Source organism: Suricata suricatta, chromosome 4 (assembly GCF_006229205.1).
Source record: "Suricata suricatta isolate VVHF042 chromosome 4, meerkat_22Aug2017_6uvM2_HiC, whole genome shotgun sequence".
Lineage (NCBI taxonomy): Eukaryota > Metazoa > Chordata > Mammalia > Carnivora > Herpestidae > Suricata > Suricata suricatta.
Window position 1 is genome coordinate 78624105 of NC_043703.1, and position 21291 is coordinate 78645395.

General features: G+C 36.3%; 1 protein-coding gene across 6 annotated transcripts in view; it reads left to right on the top strand.

Moving 5' to 3' along the window:
* SEPTIN10 (septin 10) overlaps positions 1-18014 on the top strand; it is a 66143-nt gene extending 48129 nt beyond the window's left edge. The window contains exons 9-12 of one of the 6 annotated variants that reach the window (XM_029937041.1): positions 9649-9781; positions 14460-14647; positions 15190-15272; positions 16435-18014. In XM_029937041.1, the coding sequence (XP_029792901.1) occupies positions 9649-9781; positions 14460-14647; positions 15190-15272; positions 16435-16574 (544 nt within the window). In that variant the 3' untranslated portion in view covers positions 16575-18014. Of the gene's footprint in view, positions 1-9628; positions 9782-14459; positions 14648-15189; positions 15348-16434 lie in introns of those variants that run through there. The other 5 variants (XM_029937037.1, XM_029937038.1, XM_029937039.1 and 2 more) reach the window with 5 other exon arrangements.
* Positions 18015-21291: the final 3277 nt, after the last annotated feature.

Below are 21291 nucleotides of genomic sequence, written 5' to 3' on the forward strand. Positions count from 1 at the left end.
TCAATGTTATCGTAAACTTGCTGGGTAATTTTATATGCTGCCACATTTCTGACTTTTTTTTCTGATTAAGATATGTAAACATGAAACTCTAATCCTTAACCTACTACATCAAACCTGATTTGATGTTTCTGCATGGAGGAAAGCATGAGGCCTTTAAGACAAACAAACACTCTTAAAACTCTGCTGTGGGACTAAGGATTCCTTTTCCATTATTTGCATTTCTGTCATTTCCCTGGCTGTTCCTAGAGTAAAAAAGAAGGAGGAGGGGAACATTAAATCAGTGCTGCAATTGTATATGACCTTTGGGAAGATTTAATAGATGAGGTTAAATTTTTAATTCTTTTCTATCTGTGGATTTAATTAGTATTTTAGCTTTAGTAGCATGATAATTTTTTAAATATAGTTTATTGTCTAGTTGGTTTCCATATAACACCCAGTACTCATCCCAAGTGCCATCCTCCATGCCCATCACCCATTTTCCCGTCTCCCCCAACCCCCATCAACCCTCAGTTTGTTCTCAGTATTTAGAAGTCTCTTATGGTTTGCCTCTCTCCCTCTCCTTAACTATTTTTCCCCTTCTCCTCCCCTGTTGTCCTCTGTTAAGTTTCTCCTGTTTCTCCTATTCCACAAATGAGTGAAAACATATGGTATCTGTCTTTCTCTGCCTGACTTATTGCACTTAGCATAATACCCTCGAGTTCCATCCATGTTGCTAGAAATGGCCAGATTTCATTCTTTCTCATTGCCATGTAGTATTCCATTATGTATATAAACCACATCTTCTTGATCCATTCGTCAGTTGATGGACATTTAGGCTCTCTCCATGATTTGGCTATTGTTGAAAGTGCTGCTATGAACATTGGGGTACATGTGCCCCTAAGTAGCATGAAAAGTTAAGAATTATATGTACTTGACCCCTCCTCACCAATTTCAGGCATGCTGTGCTTCTGGTTATGGGTCAGTTCTGATAAAATTATTTTCTCTATTGAAGATTTGGCTCTGCTACTGTTTCCCAGATGAGGCATCACTTCTCATTCTTTCAAGTCTGAGGGTCAATTCAGAGGTCTCCTTGGGGTGCCTGGGTGGCTCAGTCACTTAAGTGTTCGATTCTTGATTTCGGCTCAGATCATGATCTTAGGGTGGTAAGATCGAGCCTCACATCAAGCTCCTTGCTATGCATGGAGCCTGCTTGGGGTCCCTCTCTTTGCCCCCACTTGCTTGCTCGCTCACTCTCTCTCTCTCTCTCTCTCTCTCTCAAAATAAATAAATATGGGGCACCTGGGTGGCTCAGTCAGTTAAATGTCCGGCTTCGGCTCAGGTCATGATCTCACGTTCGTGGGTTCTAGCCCCGCATCAGGCTCTGTGCTGACAGCTCAGAGCCTGGAACCTGCTTCAGATTCTGTGTCTCCCTCTCTTTTTGATCCTCCCCTGCTCTATCTTTGTCTCTCAAAAATAAATAAAAAACATTAAAGTTTTTTAAAAATAAATATTTAAAAACTTCAGAGGTCTCAGTGTACATTACTAAGCCATGGATCCTGAGTTAAAGCAAGTGGGAGAGCCTTGAAGCACTCTGAAAAGAGGGATTCAGGTTGTCTGGTGGGTCAGTCATCAGGTGTCTGTGAAAGATTAAGAAATATAGGTTCAGAATTTCCAGGGATAGGCCTAAGGATATGCTAATTTAAGTTAAAATTATCATTCAGTCATTTAGTAGATGCTAGTCAATGGATATGTATGCACTGTGGAAGTAAACAGAAATTCTGTCTTACAGAGTTTCTGGGGTAGAGGTGAGAGGAGGACACTCTAGCCCTGTGTGGAAAATAGAGTCAGAGTGGCTTCTGTAGTAGTCCTGGTGAGACCTCAGAGGCTTGGATTAGGGTGGTAATGTAGAGGTGGTCAGAAACACATTTAGGACATCTAATTTGAAGGTAAAGTTAATAGGACTCATTGATGGTTTGCATATGGGATGTAAAGGACAGAGGAATCAAGGATAACTCCAGTCACTGTGGTTGACCTAAGAAATGGTTGAATGGTGGTGATGTTTACTGATAAGAGCAAGACTAGGAAAAGTGTAGATTGTAGGAGTTCTGGTTGATAATTGAGAAGTTTGGGACATGTTAAATTTAAGTTGCTTATTAAATATTCCAGTGAAGAATTTCAGTACGTTATTACACAGATGAATCTAGTGCTTAGAGAGAAGGTAATGCTGAGGTAAATTTGGGAGTCAACAGTGAATAGTGTTATGTAAAATCATAAGTATTATAAAGGTGTTTACTCTTTATAAGGCTCTGGGCTAAGTGCTGGGGATATAATACTGAATAAGATCCTGTAGACATGGCTGTCATGGAGTTTACATTTTTGTAGGGGAGGCCAAAGTTAAATAACTAATTTCACAATCACATATGTGAAATATACACTAAGGGAGATAGGTATATTAGGGGGAGGGTATTCTGTTTTAATCTGGAAAGTTAGAGAAGACTTTCTTGAGATAGTTACTGTTGTGAGCTAATAATTTGGGGAAATAAGAGGAAGACATGAAAAGACTGTGTAAGCAGAGAGAGAATGCCATCTTTAAGGCTCTGTAACAAGGTCAGTACAGCTGGAGAACAGACAAGTTGAGGGACATAATATTGAAACTGTGGAGGATTTAGGCTTTGACCCAAGGGAAGGTAAAACCATTCAAGGAGTTCTATCATATTTGCATTTGAAAAATCACTTTTAGCTGTAATGCAAAGTAGGTATTAAAGGGGCGTGCAAAGCTGCTTAGGAGAGACCAGTGGGAGAGTATTGCTTGGGCTAATGTAAAAGCAATAAAAATAGAACTAGATGTGCTTGCAAGATATCTAGAAGATTAAATTAAAAGAACTTTTAATTGTGTAAAGAGGTAACATAATTGTTGGCAATATGCTGGCAACATAATTGCAGCACAATAATGATTTGCATGATACCTTGAAATTCAGGGGGAGGGGGCATGCCAAGTTGGGCATCACTTTGTCTTAGCAATTAATGGGATATTGATAACTAAAATAAGTTAATATTAAGCAAGGTGCCAGTTGTACAGTCTCTAATTTGATCAGTCTTTTCAGCACTTTGAGCATTTACTTAGCTCATAATTTAGTCTTCCTTTTGTAGCACATGGTTGGGAGGAAGAAGTGCATGCATCTTTCCTTCACTCCTCTTTTCCCACCCTTTCCCTTTGCACATAGGTATTTGGTTTGCTTCCATCTTTTATGCATTGCCTGGTTATTTAACCAAGTAATACCCTTTTTTTGATGAGCTATTGAAAGCTGCAGTAGTTTGCTTTTGGTATTCTTGTTGCACTTGAGTAGAGACAGACCTTTTGTCTACAAGCTGTATGAAGAGTGCAACTGCAAAACAAGAGCAAAAGGCACTTCCTTCCGTGACGGTACAGTAACCATACAGATTGAATCCCCAGGGACATTCCATCATTGCAAGCAGGAGGTGCCAGAAGATGCTAAAAAAAAGGCTTCTGGTTTCCTGGTATTATGGTTTCATTGGCTAGGCAGATGATTGTCACTTTCATTGAGATAGTTATCTCTGGAAGAACTGGCTTTTTTTGTGGAGTAGCAGTGATGGCCATGATGGAGATCATAAGCTTGGTTTGGGACCTGCTGACTTGAATTTCCCCTCAGACATCAAAATGATAATGTTGATAGGCACTTTGCGTACTTCTCTAGAGCTCAGAAGAGAGGGTTAGGCCAAAGGAATAAACTTAAGAGTTATCAGCATTTAGATGCTTACTTGAATGTATGGATGTAGATGAGATTCCCTGGAGAGAGAAGTACATCTGGAAAGAAAAGTACCTTGAAAACAGGATTGAATCACTCTAATATTTGTCAGCTGGATAAGCAGAAGAGATTGAGAAGCCTTGGGCAGGAAAGCCAGCAGTGTCATGTCTTGGGAGCCAAATGAAGAGTGTTTCAGGAAAGGAGAGATCAGTTGTGTTGAAGCTGAGGATCAAGTTCTTGCTATAGAAGTATAGCAGTGTAATACTATCCAGTTGCTTCTTTTACAGCTCTTTGAAAATAGTGAGGCCCAGTCCATCTAAAAACAAAAGGGGCAATAATTGGAAGACTACATTGGCCAAGGTTTACAGATCCAAAGAGAAGGCTTAAGAACAGTTTAGAAACCAGTTTCATTCTATGCTGGGAGTATGGGAGTGGAGTGAATGAACTGAAACCATTTCCCAACTTTTAATTCTCTGCTTGACAATTTATAGCCCAGGAGAGAGTGTCCAAAATGCCTACTGTACACAAAAACAGACACATAGACCAATGGAATAGAATAGAGAACCCAGAACTGGGCCCACAATTGTACGGCCAATTAATTTTTGACAAAGCAGGAAAGAGTATGCAATGGAAAAAAGACTGCCTCTTTAGCAGGTGGTGCTGGGAGAACTGGACAGCAACATGCAGAAGAATGAAACTAGACCACTTTCTTACACCATACACAAAAATGAACTCAAAATGGCTGAAGGACTTGAATGTGAGACAGGAAACCATCAAAACCCTCGAGGAGAAAGTAGGAAAAAACCTCCTAGACCTCCACCGCAGCAATTTCCTACTCGACACATCCCCAAAGGCAAGGGAAATCAAAGCAAAACTGAACTCTTGGACTTCATCAAGATAAAAAGCTTCTGCACTACAAAGGAAACAATCAAGGAAATGAGTAGGCAACTGACAGAATGGGAAAAGATATTGGCAAATGACATATCAGATAAAGGGCTAGTACCTAAAATCTACAAGGAACTCACCAAACTTCACACCCACAAAACAGATAACCCAGTGAAGAAATGGGCAAAAGACATGAACAGGCACTTCTCCAAAGAGGACATCCAGATGGTCTATAGGCACATGAAACAATGCTCAACATCACTCATCATCAGGGAAACACAAATCAAAACCACACTGAGATACCACCTCACACCAGTCAGAGTGGCTAAAATGAACAAATCAAGAGACTATAGATGCTGGCGAGGATGTGGAGAAACAGGCACCCTCCTACACTATTGGTGGCAGTGTAAACTGGTGCAGCCTCTCTGGAAAACAGTGTGGAGGTTCCTCAGAAAACTATCCATAGAACTCCCTTATGACACAGCAATAGCATTGCTGGGGATTTACCCAAGAGAGACAGAAATGCTGATGCATAGGAGCACATGTACCCCAATGTTCATAGCAGCAATGTCAACAATAGCCAAAACATGGAAAAAGCCTAAATGTCCATCACTTGATGAATGGATCAAGAAGATGTGGTATATATATATACAATGGAGTTCTACATGGCAATGAGAAAGAATGAAATCTGGCCATTTGTAGGAAAGTGGATGGACCTTGAGGATGTCATGCTAAGTGAAATAAGTCAGGCAGAGAAGGACAGAGACCATATGTTTGCATTCATAGGTCTAACAGGAGAACAGGAGAAACCTAATGGAGGACCAGGGGGAGGGGAAGAGGGAAAGAGAGTTGGGGAGAGAGATGGATGCAAAACTTGAGAGATTATTGAATGCTGAAGATGAACTGAGAGTTGAAGGGGAAGGGGGAGGGGGGAAAAGAGGTGGTGGTGATGGTGGAGGGCACTTGTGGGGAAGAGCACTGGGTGTTGTATGGAAACCAATTTGACAATAAACTTTAAAAAACAACAAAAAACAAACAAAAAAAACCCACAAAAGGCCTACTGTAGGACATGTAACTTTGTCTTGGCCAGAGTGGGCATGAATCTAATTAATTTTCGCACCAGATGATATCCCCAGTGGGGAGAGGTAGCTCACCAAAAGGTAATCAGGTAACAATACCAAAAAATACCAAAATACCAGGTTTCAGACTGGGGAGAGAACAAGCAAGATAGGATGGGGAACTAGATCTCAGTGTAAGGGAGGCCTCTGCCTGCATGTCCACTGCCCGCTTCCTAGGCATGCTGTTCTTAAGAGAGAAGACATTTCTTACTGGATTTCTTGAGTTAGGCATGGCAGATGTTTTTTCTTTTAGTGTCTTCTCATTTGTGAATGAATTATTTGATAAAGCTTCTATAGTTCATTATAGCCTGATGTCTTAGGAAAGTTTTACAGTTTCAAGAAGTTACATTCTATGTTCTGGGCAATATTTTACATTTAATTTGGGGTATACATAAAAATAGTTACTATGATTTGATTAGCATGTAAAATCCATCCCTATTATATCTATCAATAAAAAAATAGTTATATGAAGCTGTTAGGATGATGTTTTCCACTTACATTTTATTGTGAACAGTTATGCTAAGTTATAGTTAGCATCCTAATCTCCCAACACTGTTAATATGTTTTTCATGAGGTCCCAGTAAATGACATTATACTCTAGATCAGACATGCTTTTAAACCTCTTTAAATCCCCAAGTTATTTTAGATTAACATAACCATTCTTATTCACAAAACTAATCATCTTTAACATTTGAGTGCAGAAGGGACCTATAGTTTTGAAAAGAAGATTTTTGTAGTATTTTAGAGTTGCTAAAGTGTTTGACATGATTTTTTGTGTCATAAAATTTGTATCTTTAGAATTCTCAAGAAATAAATAACTTTTTGCATTTAGTCTATAGCAGAAATGGAGAAAATTCAGCAGGTTTATTAGAACTGTATATGAAACACAAATCCTGCAGTGATTTTCTTGATGAAAATGGACATGAGAATTTTTTCTTTTTTTGGTTTTCAACTTTGCTTTAAATCAGTGATATTTGTAAGTACAGTAATATGCTGCATTGAATATTCATGACAATAAGCTACTTTTATATTAGAAAAAGCGAGAATTTTATATTAAAATAACAAGAAAACCTTTTTTTTCCCACTTTTGTTTAATGAATAAATCCATGATAGTAAATGGTGGTTATGTTAGTTTTATAACACTAACTAGTCATTCCCTTACAGATCTTCTAAGAGTTTCTTTATGACTTTTTGAAAGATAATTCAGATTTCTTTACTAACAATTGGTTTTACTTACAATTGGCTTTTGGTTGTCAAAATTGAAAAGCCATGTGACATGATGGAAAATATACAGGAGCAGTACTTTTTTTATCTTTTGAAAAAACAAACATCTGGCCTGGTTTAATTTCTAACTTTCTACTTACAACTATGTTGCTTTGGGCAGATTACTTTACCTCTCTGAGCATTAGTTTTTTTATCTGTAAAATATATTAGTGCTTGTTCCTCATGGATGGTATGGAAATTACATAGATATGGGAATTCCCAGAAAAGCATTTTGCTGGGAGCAGCAATTCAACAAATGTTAGGTCTTTTCTCGTTGCCAGGTAGATTAATTTTGCTCCTAAGAAACTCAAATGCTTATGTATAAACAGATAATGAGAATTTAAAAAAAAAAAACTTTTAAAAACTCATTTGGTAAGAGTTCCAAATATTATTTAAATCAAGTTTGTCATTAAAAGACTATCAATCCAGTGTAGGGCTGGTGAAATGTAGTGAGGTTTCTGACAGTGGTGATAGATTTAGGGGCTTCTTTAAAATAAGACCAAAACAGGGGCACCTGGGTGGCTCAGTCGGTTGAGCGGCTGACTTCAGCTCAGGTCATGATCTCATGGTTTGTGGGTTCAAGCCCCGCGTCAGGCTCTGTGCTGACAGCTCAGAGCCTGGAGCCTGTTTCCGATTCTGTGTGTCCCTCTCTTTCTGACCCTCCCCTACTCATGCTCTGTCTCTCTCAAAAATAAATAAATGTTAAAAAAATTTAAAAAGTAAAATAAAATAAGACCAAAACAAACAGAAAAACAAAAAGCCTGGTAAGAAGTAAAATGTCTCCTTGAGATCTGGGGCACTTATGTGGTTTATCTGGGGCAGTTTGTGCATTTTGCTTCTAAAGACAGTATTTAGGATCCACTCTCCTCAGAACACCTGCTCTGCACACCACACACCATCAGCCATAATAGCTGTTAGGCAACATTTCTTACTTTATTTCTTCATGAACTTCTAGAATTCTATACTTAGATTTATTTCTCCAGTTACAACATTTAAGATTATAAAATTTCTTAATTTATCATGTTTTATATCTATTTAGATGTGAAGTATTTTTGTAAGCAGTAGAAATTTTTAACTGCAACACAGCTGGAAGGCGTATTTGTGTTCCCTGTTAAATCTTTAGGATAGTCTTATAGTGAGCTGAAATGGAAGGACTTGGCATTTCTGACATAAAAGAAGGTCTGTTATGTGTCTGAAATGCTATAAATAAGAAAGGGCAGCTGGGCATAGTGTTCCAGGACAGTACTTGCTCTGCTTGGTTAAATCTGGCTCTACTTTCTGGCAATTTCTGTCACTAAATGAACACTTATGAAGAGACTGAAATTTCTAGAGAGCTTTGCTGTATAGTCAGGTTACAAAGATAATGATCTATTAGAAGAGAGAGGCAGATAGAATATAAATGCCAAGGAAAAGGTACAAGCAAAGTGCCATGAGAGTGCTTCAAAGGCACAGTTAGTTCTAATGGGGGAGACTAGGGAAGGGAATTTAACCTTGGGGAGCAGAAGATTAGCTGGAGAATGTGGATTGAGAGATGGGCAATAACATTGGGAACACAGGAGATACATAAACTAAAGCATGAAGTTTGTGGTGTGTTTTAGGAACAATGAATAGGTTGTTATGACTGGAACCTTAGGGGGATTGGATTTGTTTGGTAAGAGATGAATCTGGAGGGGTGCCTGGGTGGTTCCATTGGGTAAGCATCCAACTCATGATTTCAGCTCAGGTCATTATCTCACAAGCCCCTCTCTGGCTCTGTGCTGATAGCAGGGAACCAGCTCAGGATTCTCTCTCCCTCTGTCTCTGCCCCTTCCCCCATCTCTCTATTTCTCTCTCTCTCTCTCTCTCTCTCTCTCTCTCTCTCTCTCTCTCTCTCTCTCCCTCCCTCCCTCCCTCTCTCTCTCTCTCTCTCCCTCTCTCTCTCCCTCTCAAGGTAACTAAAAAATTTTTTAAAAGATGAATCTGGAAAGGTAGAATGAGGCCAGATTTGAAGTTTTTTGAATGTTATTTAAAGGCGGTGGGACCTTATTCTGTAGATAACATAACTACTGCAATGGAAAAACAGATGAGCTCTGTGGGGCTTTTTGGAAATCTTGGGAGTGGCAAGAAAGAAGAAAGTAAAGGAAAGAGGAACTAAAAGCTCCAAAACCAGTTATGATATTATTGCAATAGTGAAAGCAGAAAATCACTAAGAATGAGCTGGGCTGTACCAGGATATCTGTGAAAATCAGAAGATTGGAATAAAATGATGTCAGGGTCACAGACTGAACTTCCAGTGTTCACCTTGGTGATCAAATAAGGTAAGGGAAAAGTCAAGGATGACTTCAAGACTTCAAGGTTTCCAGGCACAATGATGTCAATTAACAAAGACTGAAAGAGGAATTTATTTGGGGGTAAAATGAGAATACTTCTTCTGAAGGACTTGATAAAGCAGAGCTTTCAGAAATCTAGTACTCTATTAGCTGTAGCACTGGTGGCTTTTTATATCTCATGCTATAGGAAATGCCATGTTTTGGGTTGCTCAGTGTAAGAGGATATTGGAATATATGTTATAGTTACGAGGCTTAACCCTAGATGTTTGACCGTTTGCAAGTTTTCTCCATTGTTTTTTAACATGAGAGTACCACAAATAACTTTAGTCTTCAAGAGACCTATGAAGCCAAAAGACATGAATTTTATGGTGAACGTCAGAGGAAGGAAGAAGAAATGAAGCAGATGTTTGTGCAGCGAGTAAAGGAGAAAGAAGCCATATTGAAAGAAGCTGAAAGAGAGGCAAGTACACTGTTTTGATGTGATCTGTGTTTGTTTTTTAGGTGTCCTGTTTGAGAGATTTATCTCAAGAATTTAGCTGAGATGCTTTTGGAAAGTACTTATTGTTCTTTAATAAGTAGTTAATTTAATGCATAGTCTTTGGATATAGCCTTTAAAAAATCTGAAATCAAATAAAAATTTGGCCTTTTGAGCAAATGGTCTTCATTAGAAATGGTTCTCCAAGGACTATAATGGACGAGGTCACTGAGAAGTGTTTTAAAAAGTACCTTAACTTTGCTATTTATTTGTTTGTTTGTTTATAATATATAGTACAATTATTGGTTTAGGAGTAGATTTTAGTGATTCATCCCTTAAATACAGCACTTAGTGCTCATCAAAACAAGTGCCCTCCTTAATACCCATCACTCATCTAGCCCATCTCCCACCCACCTCCATCAACCCTCGGTTTGTTCTTCTATTGTTAGGAGTCTCTTGTGGTTTGTTTCTGTCTCTTTTTCTTCTCCCTCCTTCCTTTATGCATCTGTTTTGTTTCTTAAATTCCACTTATGAGTGAAATCATATGGTATGGTATTTGTCTTTCTCTTGACTTATTTCGCTGCTTATAGTAAGATACATTCTAGCTCCATCCACATTGTTGCAAATGGCAAGATTTCATTCTTTTTGAATGAAATCCATTCACCAGTCGATGGACATTTGGGCTCTTTCCATAGTTTGCTGTTGTTAATAGCACTGCTATATAATAACAATCAGGTGTATGTACCCCTTTGACCCCTTTGAATTAGTATGTTTTATTCTTTGGGTAAATACCTAATAGTGCAGTTATGGTCAGTTAAAGCAGGAAAGGATATCCAATGGAATAAATACCTTAACTTTGAACCATAAATGTTTTAGCTGTGCCTTAATAAAGCTTTTCTTGACAGTTCTTGAGAGCTGTTGGTGTTGATGCCATGAAATGGGTAACTATGAAAATAATTAAGTAACTCCTCTGAGTTTGAACTCTGGCTTTCCAGACCAGTCAGGTGGTCAGATCACTTTTGAATAGCCTTGATGCACACATTCACATGCACACACAAACACTGCAGTTAATTTCCATCGTTTTTTGCTTCTAGTTCTTCAAGTAACAATTTTAGTTTTATTTTAAAATTAAATAAGTTTAAACTATTTTCTATAGACTTAACCACAATGGCTACTTTTAAGTAAATGGCCACATTCAAGATGAGGGTCAAAATGGAATTTCTAAAACAAAAATGTTAATACAAGTGAACATGATAATACAAGAGTTTCTGAAGAATTATTTGTAAAGTAATTTTACACATTTATTTTTTCAAGTACACTTGTAGTCCTTGTTATTTAAATGAACTGTATAATAAGTAGTTTTATAAAATTAATAGTCCAATATATCTTATTTATATTTTGAATTTGAATATTTTATTTTGAAAAAGTTCAAATAATAGGAAAGTGAAAGTTAAAGGTACCTACCTATATCCCTTCCCACACCTAGATTTAGCAATGGGTGTTTTGCCACCTTTATTTTATATATATGTGTGTATGCATCTGGGGGTGAGGGTGTCCATTTTTCCCTGGCCATCTGAAAGCTGGTTGTAGACATTATGACACTTTATCCCTAGGCACTTCAGTGTGCATCTCTGAGGTTAGGCATATTTTCTTCCATAACCATTGTATTAGTATTACATGTAAGAAAATTAATGGGAATGCCATAATCTCACCTGATCTCTAATTCATAGTTGCATTTCCCCAGTTGTCACAGGATGGCTTTTTATTGGTTTTTTAAATAATTTGTTTAGTGATTTTTAGTTTTTATTTTTTTAACTGGAATTCAGTTGTAGGTCTCACATCACTTTTGGGCATTCTGTTTGTTTAGTCTCTTTTACCCAAGAATAGTTCCCTAGTTTTGAGTTATTTTTAAGAGTTGTAATGAGTAGGAAATGAGGATGCTGATTTTTTTTTAACAGATTCATCATTAAGATAGTAGTAGAGTAAAACTATTTAAGAGTTTATTTCTCATGTATCATGATTCTTAGTTTTTCCTGTAAAGAGAAAAGACATAGGAGTGGCTTATAGTTGAGTCGTTTTTCTTTTCTTTCCTTTCTTTTTTTTTTTTTCTGAGAGAGAGCATGAGTGGTAGAGGGAGAGAGAGAATCTTAAGCAGCCTCCACACTGACATGGTGCTCAATCTCGGGACCCCTGAGATCATTACCTGAGCTGATATCAAGAGTGGGATGCTTAGCCGACTGAGCCACCCAGGCGCCCTTATAGTTGAGTTTTTAATTTTTAAAATCCCACACAAGAATATTTTGCTTAAATGTGCATTATTTAAAAGAAAAATGAAAACTCTGGGTGACCATAAGGTTGAAAGAAAAAAAAGAAAGACTATTTGTTAGTAGATCCTTTATAGACTTTTATTTTAAATTTATTTTTAATTTTTTAATGTTTATTTATTTTTGAGAGAGAGAAACAGAGTGTGAGTGGGAGAGGGGCAGAGAGAGGGAGACACAGAATCCGAAGTAGGCTCCAGGCTCTGAGCTGCCAGCACAGAACCCAGCACAAGGTTCGAACTCATGAACCGTGAGATCATGATGACCTGAGCCGAAAGTTGGACGCTTAACCAACTGAGCCACTCAGGCGCCTCCTAAATTTTTCATTACATAGAATTATAGGCAGTAGATTCTGGGCCTCTCTTATTAATATTACAAGGTACTTCATGACCAGTTTTTATACTGTAAAGCCAGGTATCATTAATACTTTAGAGTCAGGGTCAGAAAAACAGAAGACCTTCTGTGCTGTTGGTGACTTCTCACCAATGCCCTTAAGACAGTAACACCAATATGAAATACTGCTATATCTTTTGTAAACAGTACTTCTGAGTATTTGAAATATGTTTGAATTAAATAGTGGAACCATAAGTGAGTGCCAATGTACATGGAAGAGACTGCTGCTGACAAAAGTGAATTCCACATTATGTGAATAATAGTCATACCTATCTCTGCCCTCCCTTTTTAAAGCATTTTTCTCCTTATAGTATTTCTGCAATTTTTAGTCAACTTATGAATGATCTATGAAGGACTCTATAGCCTTTGAAGATATTGAATTATACATATAGAGTATGCAGCCTACATTTAAGTAATCAGAGGTGTCTTTATGCACATAATCTAAATTCACTCCTGTATCCTGTCTTTCCAGGCTTTACTCACCTCCTCTCCCACATTTATAGGAGATACACACATACTCAGAGAGTTTTAACTCTATACCATTGGTTTGAATGACAACTGGCATAACCCCACCTTTTAAATACACATGCACACATACACTTACATAGTTTTTTGTAAAAGCAGGAACTATTTAAATAAGCAAATGCTAAGGAACTGATGCTTCTCTGAAATGCCATCCTCAGGAATAAAAGCATTTTAGGGAAGAAGAATCTTACTTAATCTGTTTCAATCCTATTTTGTCTCCTTTAAAATACATCTCTGGTTGGGGTTTACTGGTGCACAAGACAACCTCTTCTATTCTTGGAGCAGTTCATTTTTATTAGGATAAAGTTTAGCTCTTCAGTTTCTACTCTCAACCTCTGATTGTAGGAAAGCATTTTCTTCAATTCTTCTATGCCATCGTGTCTAGAAACCAAGTCCTACTTTTTTATATGAATGCTACCCAGAACTGAAAATACTAACGTTTATCTAACTAGATTAGGGAATTCAGAAAGTTACCTTTTTTAATCTAGATTTTTGGATGCAGTGCTTGTGCTCTTGACAAGTGACACGGCTAATTGATAGGGGATCCACTGAAGTCCTTAGATTTTTTTCCTATATAAACAAACCAGGGAGATCTCATGTTATAATGTTGTAAACTTTTACAAACTCATTTTAATGGTTGCATTGAGTGTATTTAGAACAAATTTACTTTTTGACTTAATTAGATGTGGGCTGTTTTTCCCATTATGCTATAAACTCAACTGCAGTAAGTATTTTTATGAATAAAACTTACTCAATTTAGGTTTTCTTGATTTAGCTTAGATTTCAAGAAGGTAAATGTGGGAAAATGTAATAGATTTTTAAAGTTCTTGATTTAAATTGACAATTGACACTTTACAAGCAGGTTTACCAACAGGACTTTTAACAGTTTTACTATATTTGGTAACTTTATTCGGAAAATAACTTGCTTTTGTAATTTGTGTCCCTCACTTTTTTTTTTTTGAGCATGGATTTTAGAGAGTTTATTTGAAGAGGCTTTGCAGAGAAATGTATAGAGAAAGAAAATAAAAACTCTAAGAAAAAGTCAAATGTTTTAAAAACATGGGAATCTGCTCCTGAAGCCAAGAACACACTGTATACACTGTATGTTAGCTAGCCTGACAATAAATTATGTTTTTAAAAAATGAAAAAATAAAATTAAAAAAATCAGGTTTTTACATGAGACTATATATTTTTTTATTATGTTTCTTTGTTCATGCATGTTTTTGCATGGGAACTCATTTAAAGTTACCAAGGCAGTTCCATATGTACATATTTTACTTAAAGTGTGAACTTTTCAGACATCAGGACAACTTGGAGGGTTGCTGTGTAGATTAGGGTTAGAAAATGTTGCCAAGCCGGAGGACAGTCCTGTGCCCATGCTGCCACACAGTGTTGTTGATGGGAACTGCACCTTTCTTTCACAGCTGCAGGCTAAATTTGAGCACCTTAAAAGAGTTCACCAAGAAGAGAGAATGAAGCTTGAAGAGAAGAGAAGACTCTTGGAAGAAGAAATAATCGCTTTCTCAAAAAAGAAAGCTACCTCAGAGATATACCAGAACCAGACCTACATGACATCAGGCAGCAACCTGAGGAAGGACAAGGACCGTAAGAAGTAAGCTATCTGCAACCCCCAGACTCTGGTAGCCCCATTCACCCATTACTTCCTTTCTCATTGCCCTATTTGATTTTCATTGCGCTTATCACAGTCTGTTTATTCTTTGTCAACCTCTTATGACTAAAATGGCAGCTCCTTGAAAGCAGACACCTGTCCCTTTACTTCACTGCTGTTTCTGCAACATTTAGAACAGCACCTGGCACATATTAGGTGCTCAGTAAATATTTGCCAAAACGAGCAAATAAATGGATGAACAAAATGCATCATAACTAGAAAAGGTCTGTTGTCTGGGGGAAGAAAGACTGCTCTTATTTTGTCACCCAGCTTGTATGTCTAGTACACATCTAATAACTGCTGACTTACTGTTTGTTATGTTTATGTTGATTTTCATGTCTAAATGGAAGCTATATACTTTGTTGGGGAATCTTAGAAGTAAAGTAATACTTGATAAAAGACCAAATTCTTAGGTTCACTTTTTTTTTTTTTTTTTTTGCAAATTCTACTGATAATGATTTTGTGAGAATTTTTATTTTAATAAGGGATCCAGGCTATCGATTCGAACTCCTGTGCTTTGATGTCAGAGCTTGTGAAATCAGTGGTGGACGTAAAGATGCAGAGGAAGGTAGAGAGGGCCCCTGTACAATGGGGTGGCCATGAGTAGCATTTGGATGATAATCTCAAGGCTTATAGGTTTGGGGTATGTGTTAAAATCAAAGTTACCAACATTTTAGAAAATAAGTTTTTTTTTCTTTTCTATACTTTATGTCCTTTATTTGTCCTACTTAAAATGCCCTTGTCTTTTTGCCTAGTTGACTGTTCTTGAATTTCATCATTAACTTGTTCATTGAGAGTGCTTGTCTGTGATTCTTTGCCTTAGTTTAGCCACAGCTACCTCTGCTTTGGCAGCATCCAGCTCTCCTTATGTTCCTCACAGAGCAACATTTCTGATTTAATTGTATCATCATATCTTATTTCAAACCCAGCATTTTCAGAATACTGTAATTTACTTCAAAATAATTAGGGAAACATAACACTGACACATGGAGGCTTTCCAATTTTTTAACTATGGAGAAGTAAATCCATAAAATTTTGGTGGAATTAACTGACTTGTGGATTTTAGAGTTTGGGGAGAAGAAAGAAGGAATGAATTCTCATGTGTGATCTTTCAATTAAACTCTACAAGGGCATGGATCTTTGTTTTGTTCATTGATGCATCCACACCCAGAGCCTAGAACAGTGCCTGCTATATAGTGGGCATACAGTTATTTGTCGAAAGAATGCATATGATTTTTAATAGCTATGTTTTACTCAATCATTGAATTTCAAAAGATAAACTATAAATATAATTTATTACTACTTTTAGATATGCTTTTAATTTTACAGTTGAGGGACCTTTTAACTTCTTATCCTTTCATTTTAATCTAGTCTAACTAAAATTGGATTTCCCACGTTTATTCCATATATGAAAGACAGTTTACATTTGCTTTGTAAAAATTGTCACCAATGCTCCACTTAACAACCATTAGCAAGTGCTCTTGTTTATAAAGTCAGAGCCAAGCCCATAGTTTTTTGAGAGCTCAGAAGAATTGGTATTCAAGAAAATAGAGTTTGATGAGGTATTTTATTTTTTCTTTTGCAAAGTCCCATAGCTAGATATCCTATAATATCTTAGATGTATATTTGCTCTTTCTGTAAAAGCTTTGTATAAATGATTTTAGTAATTTTTATTTCCTATATAGTTTTTTATTGTACCAATCAAAAAGTGTTTTTTTTTCTCTTTCCAGCTCCAATTTTATGTAAAATAAAGGTTCCAGATCACAGAAGGTCATCACAAGCAAAAGCTATTAAAATGTTAGAACTATCCTCTGATTTTCTTGCTGTTTTTATTTGTTGTATCAATTATTCTATATCCGGCCATAGTTAATGCAGTGTATGGAGAAATGTTTTTAAGTTTAATACATAAGCCACAATGAATGATATCACTTATATATTCACTGTGGTGGTTTGTGATGAATGTAGGTCATTTTTCTTGCTGCCTGGTTATTATCACTTACATGCATTGTACCACAGAGCTAAGTGTCAGTGCCATTAAAAATACAGAACTCATTCATTATATGGCTATCTGATTGCATTTATATTCCAACAGGAACTCCTTTCTTGTACATACTAAAGATAAAGTTTGGGAAATATGTTTTAAAATACACCTGAAGCTCTAACTTCTATATAGTTTTATAGACCTTTTTAATTTTTGATACCATTATCCAATTGATAACATGATCCTAAGTGTTTGTATTAAATTATGTAACATGATGGCCTTCCATGCTTCAGTATGCCTTATTGTGGTTGATGTATTGTTGTGATGAAATAAGATATGTTTAAAAGTAAATACATCTAGGTATGAATCCCTTTCTTAGTGATGAGTACCTTTGAACCTGTGATGTTGTACCTCTGTTTCAGTAGGGTGTTTTACATAGTTGTTGTTTAAAACTCTGTCTTCCAGGGAAAAAAATCATAAGGTTGAATTGTCTTATTAAAGATATTTCTTAAGAAGATATCTGTGAACATCTGAATATTAAAGATATAAAAATTTAGATAACTCCTATATTAAGAGATATTTGAATCCAGTGCCTTCATAGTTTTCTTAGGATAATTGGATGCCTTCTAGCTTTTTCTGAACAGTCATAGGTATATAATTTTTCATTTTGTACTTGAATATCCTAAATAAAATTGACATTTACTTTTGACAAATAAAATATATCTACATATTTACTAAAATGTGGTTAAATTCCTTTAACTTTTCTTTTTGTAAACTGTCATCATAAGCATTTTATCAAAATTAGTTCATTTAATCATGTGTTTGTATTATTTTAAGACAGAGGTATATATTGCCAGTATTTTTCAGAAAACAAAATGTTTTACTTAGCCTATGTCAGTTTCTGAGCAGTGTATTTTTTCACGAAGTTGTATAAGTTGCAAATAAAACCTTCATTTCAAAGCACAATCTATTTGAACAAATGCCTTAAATTCCAGTTTTGCATTTGAAATTCACAAATGTCTCTTAGCCTTTTAAAATGTTAGTAAAGTAAGTTTAAATATCACAGAAAAAGCCCGGAACTTTCTTCTCAGGATCAGTAGTACCCAAGTTCTGGAAGGTGGGAGCTGGAGAGCCTGTGAGTCCATGAGGGCAGGTAACCTTTTGTACAGAGCCCAGCCACTGCCACAGTACTGAGTGTTAGCTGAGGAGAGTGTCATCCCAGAAACTCAATTAATGTGATGTGAGTGTGGGTCATCTGTAGTTTTATTATATCAAACTATGTATTAAACAGCTATCCTCAACTTTAATAAAGTACTTTTAAATGTCAAATTGGTTGTTGGCATGTTAAAACAAAATTAGTCACTTTTCTAGTTGAAAAGATTATGGAAACCTGCATGAGACTCTGAACTTTAGCAGAAGGGGAATCATTTTTACTACTAGTGACTCTGCTATAAGAAAGACTTACCAAATGTGCTTCAACCCATAATGTGACTCTTTAATTTATTTTATGTGTTTGAGATTCATTTAAGATTTTATTTTAGAAGAGTTGTCTTGCAAAGAAAAAAGTTTTTAAAACAAATATACTAGAATGTTCATGTTCTCTCACAAACCTGATTTATTCTTCAGTAGTCAGGGACAGGGTTACAAAATGAGTTATGATCCACTGAAGCTTGAATTAATAAATTCCCTGGGAACAAAATAAAGCTAGACATATTTTATGTAAATATTTTTCATAAAGCATGTAAAACAGTTATCTCTCATCAGCCATTAATTACATACTTGTCTGATCTTTAAAGCTTTTTCACATAGATTGTAATTTCAGCTTCAGAAAAACACAAAGGGGGAAAAAAGCATTACGGGGACTATATCCCCTTTATGAAGATGAACTCAGTTTAGCCATTTGGGCTAGGAAATGGAGATACACATGGTTAAGGCTAGCCATGCCCTCATGGAGCAACAAGAACAGTAATAAGACAAGAGAACAAATTTATGCAGAGTAGGCTCGGAAGGGCTTCTGTCTCACCCACAGAACATAAGAAAGCACTCAGGGAAGTGACTGGGTCTTGAAGGATTAAAAACAGGTTTTTAGATAACATGAATGGAGAATGGTAATCCAGGTACAAGGAATAGCATGTTTTTGATAAAAATCTGTGTACTCTATAAAATAGCCAACTATGAGTATAGAGAGTATACTTTCTATATAGGTGTGGAACATGAATGAGGATGTAATTTTAGAAGTAGGGGACAGATCAAGAAAGAGTTTAAAAACCCAATCCCACAGGGTGTAGGAGCCATGGAAAGATTTGATCTCACATAGTCAAATATTCCTCCAGAGTTAACAGAAAAGATATATTGGAGGAGCTGGAACTGGCCTGGGCAGGCTGCCTCAGTAGAGACTGCACTCCAGGTGAGCAGTTCATTTTTCTTTTTCTTTTTGTAATTCAAGTTAGTTAACATACAGTGTAGTCTTGGTTTCAGGAGTAGAACCCAGTGATTCATCTCTTAAATATGACACCCAGTGCTCATCTCAAAAGTCCCCTCCTGAATGCCCAGCTCCCATTTAACCCATCCTCCCATCCCACTTCCCTCCAGCAACCCTCAGCTTTTCTCTATATTAAGAATCTCTTATGGTTTTCCTCCCTCTCTGTTTTTCTCATTTTTCCTTCCTTTCCCCTTTGTTCATCTGTTGAGTTTCTCAAATTCCACATGAGTGAAATAATATATCTTTCTCTGACTGACATATTTTTCTTAGCATACTACTCTTTAGTTCCATCCATGTTGTTGCAAATGGCAAGATTTCATTCCTTTTCATCACCAAGTAGTATTCCATTGTATATATATACTGTATCTTCTTTATTCATTCATCAGTCGATGGACATTTGGGCTCTTTGTATAATTTGCCTATTGTTGATAATGCTCCTATAAACATTGGGGTGCATGTGTCCCTTTGAATCAGCATTTTTGTATCCTTTGGGCAAATACCTAGTAGTGCAATTGCTGATAATTCTATGTTTAATTTTTTGAGAAACCTCCATACTGAAAACAGGTGAGCAGTTCTTGTGCAATAGAATAAATGGGGAGAAGCACTGGGTGTTATCTGGAAACCAATTTGACAATAAACTATTATAAATTAAAAAAAAAATACAAATGCAGAAAGGTATATATAGTAATGGAAGTGGTAACCAAATGGATAAGTTTAAATAAATAATGGCTGCAAAACAGTGATAATGTCTTAAAGAGTTGGAAATATACAGAAAACTAAAACACAAGGCTAGAGTGGCATATAAATTGGGGGGGGGGAGTGGGATAAATCGAGTCACCTAAGGTTCTTGCATTAACTGGGAGGAGGAGAAGCGTCCCAGTCAGCCCAGTAACATGAGTCTTAGTAAGAGTTCATGTAAACATGGTAAAGTATGTAAATTTCCTGATAGAAGGAACACTAGTCTAATAAATGATAATCAAAATAGAGCAAAGAAAATAAAACAGATATGACAACCAGAAAACATTTAGTATTATGGTAGATGTAGACCCAAATAAACATGTAATTACATGTATTACATGCTGTAACTTAAGACAAAGTCTTTAAAAATCAGCTATAAACATTTTAAGAGAGGCCTGAAAGTTTCTGTTTTCATAGACAGAAGATAGGAAAAGGAACATCATTCAGACTAACCAAAAGCTAATGTGTGGCCTATATATTTAAAAAAAAAAAACCTTTAAGGCAAAAGTATTGTTGGAGATAGACACTTCAAATACGAGATATATAACACCTCCAAGTTTGTATGTACATTATAGTCTCTATGAGCATATTTAAAGCAAAAATTGATGAGGATATATGGAGAAGTATGCAAATCCATATTCTTGGAGATTTTCATACACCTTTTGTATATGATAGACCAAGCAGATCAGTATTATTACAGCCTTGAAAAAAACGTTCAACCACATTGGCCTGGTGGACAATTATAGAGCAGTGTACCCCAAATCACACAACACACACTGCTTTCAGGTCCACTGGGAAAATTTATGAAAACTGACCAGGACATCTAACTATAAAGTGAGCCTGAGTACCTTCTGAAGGATTTACATCATGTAAACTGTGCTCCCTGATCATCATATAATTAAGATAGAAATCAGTAATAACAAAAATTCCCATATGTTTGGAAACTAAAAAATAAACTTCTAAGTAACCCATGGGTCTGAGAAGAAATAAGGAGGAAATTGGAAAAATATTTGGAGCTGAATGATCATGAAAACCTATAACATAACTTTTGAGAAGCAGCAGAAGTCATGCTTACAAGTCAAAATTTATAATCCTAAAAGCTAGTATTAGGAGGGACTGAAAACCAATGCTGTACATATTCATCTCAAGAAGTTAGGAAAAGAATAGTAAATTAAACCCAAAGCAAAATAATAAAGATGAAAACAAAGATTAATGAGATAGAAAAAAATCCAAATTTCTTATATTTTTAAAAGATATATTGAGATTGGAGGAGAGGTGTGGGGGACCAGCCCACGCACCAGAGTCCAAGGGTCTCTGAGTAGGGGGTTGGTGTCGGCGAAATATCTATAAGAAAGAACACAGACAACATGAATGGTGGAAGAGACC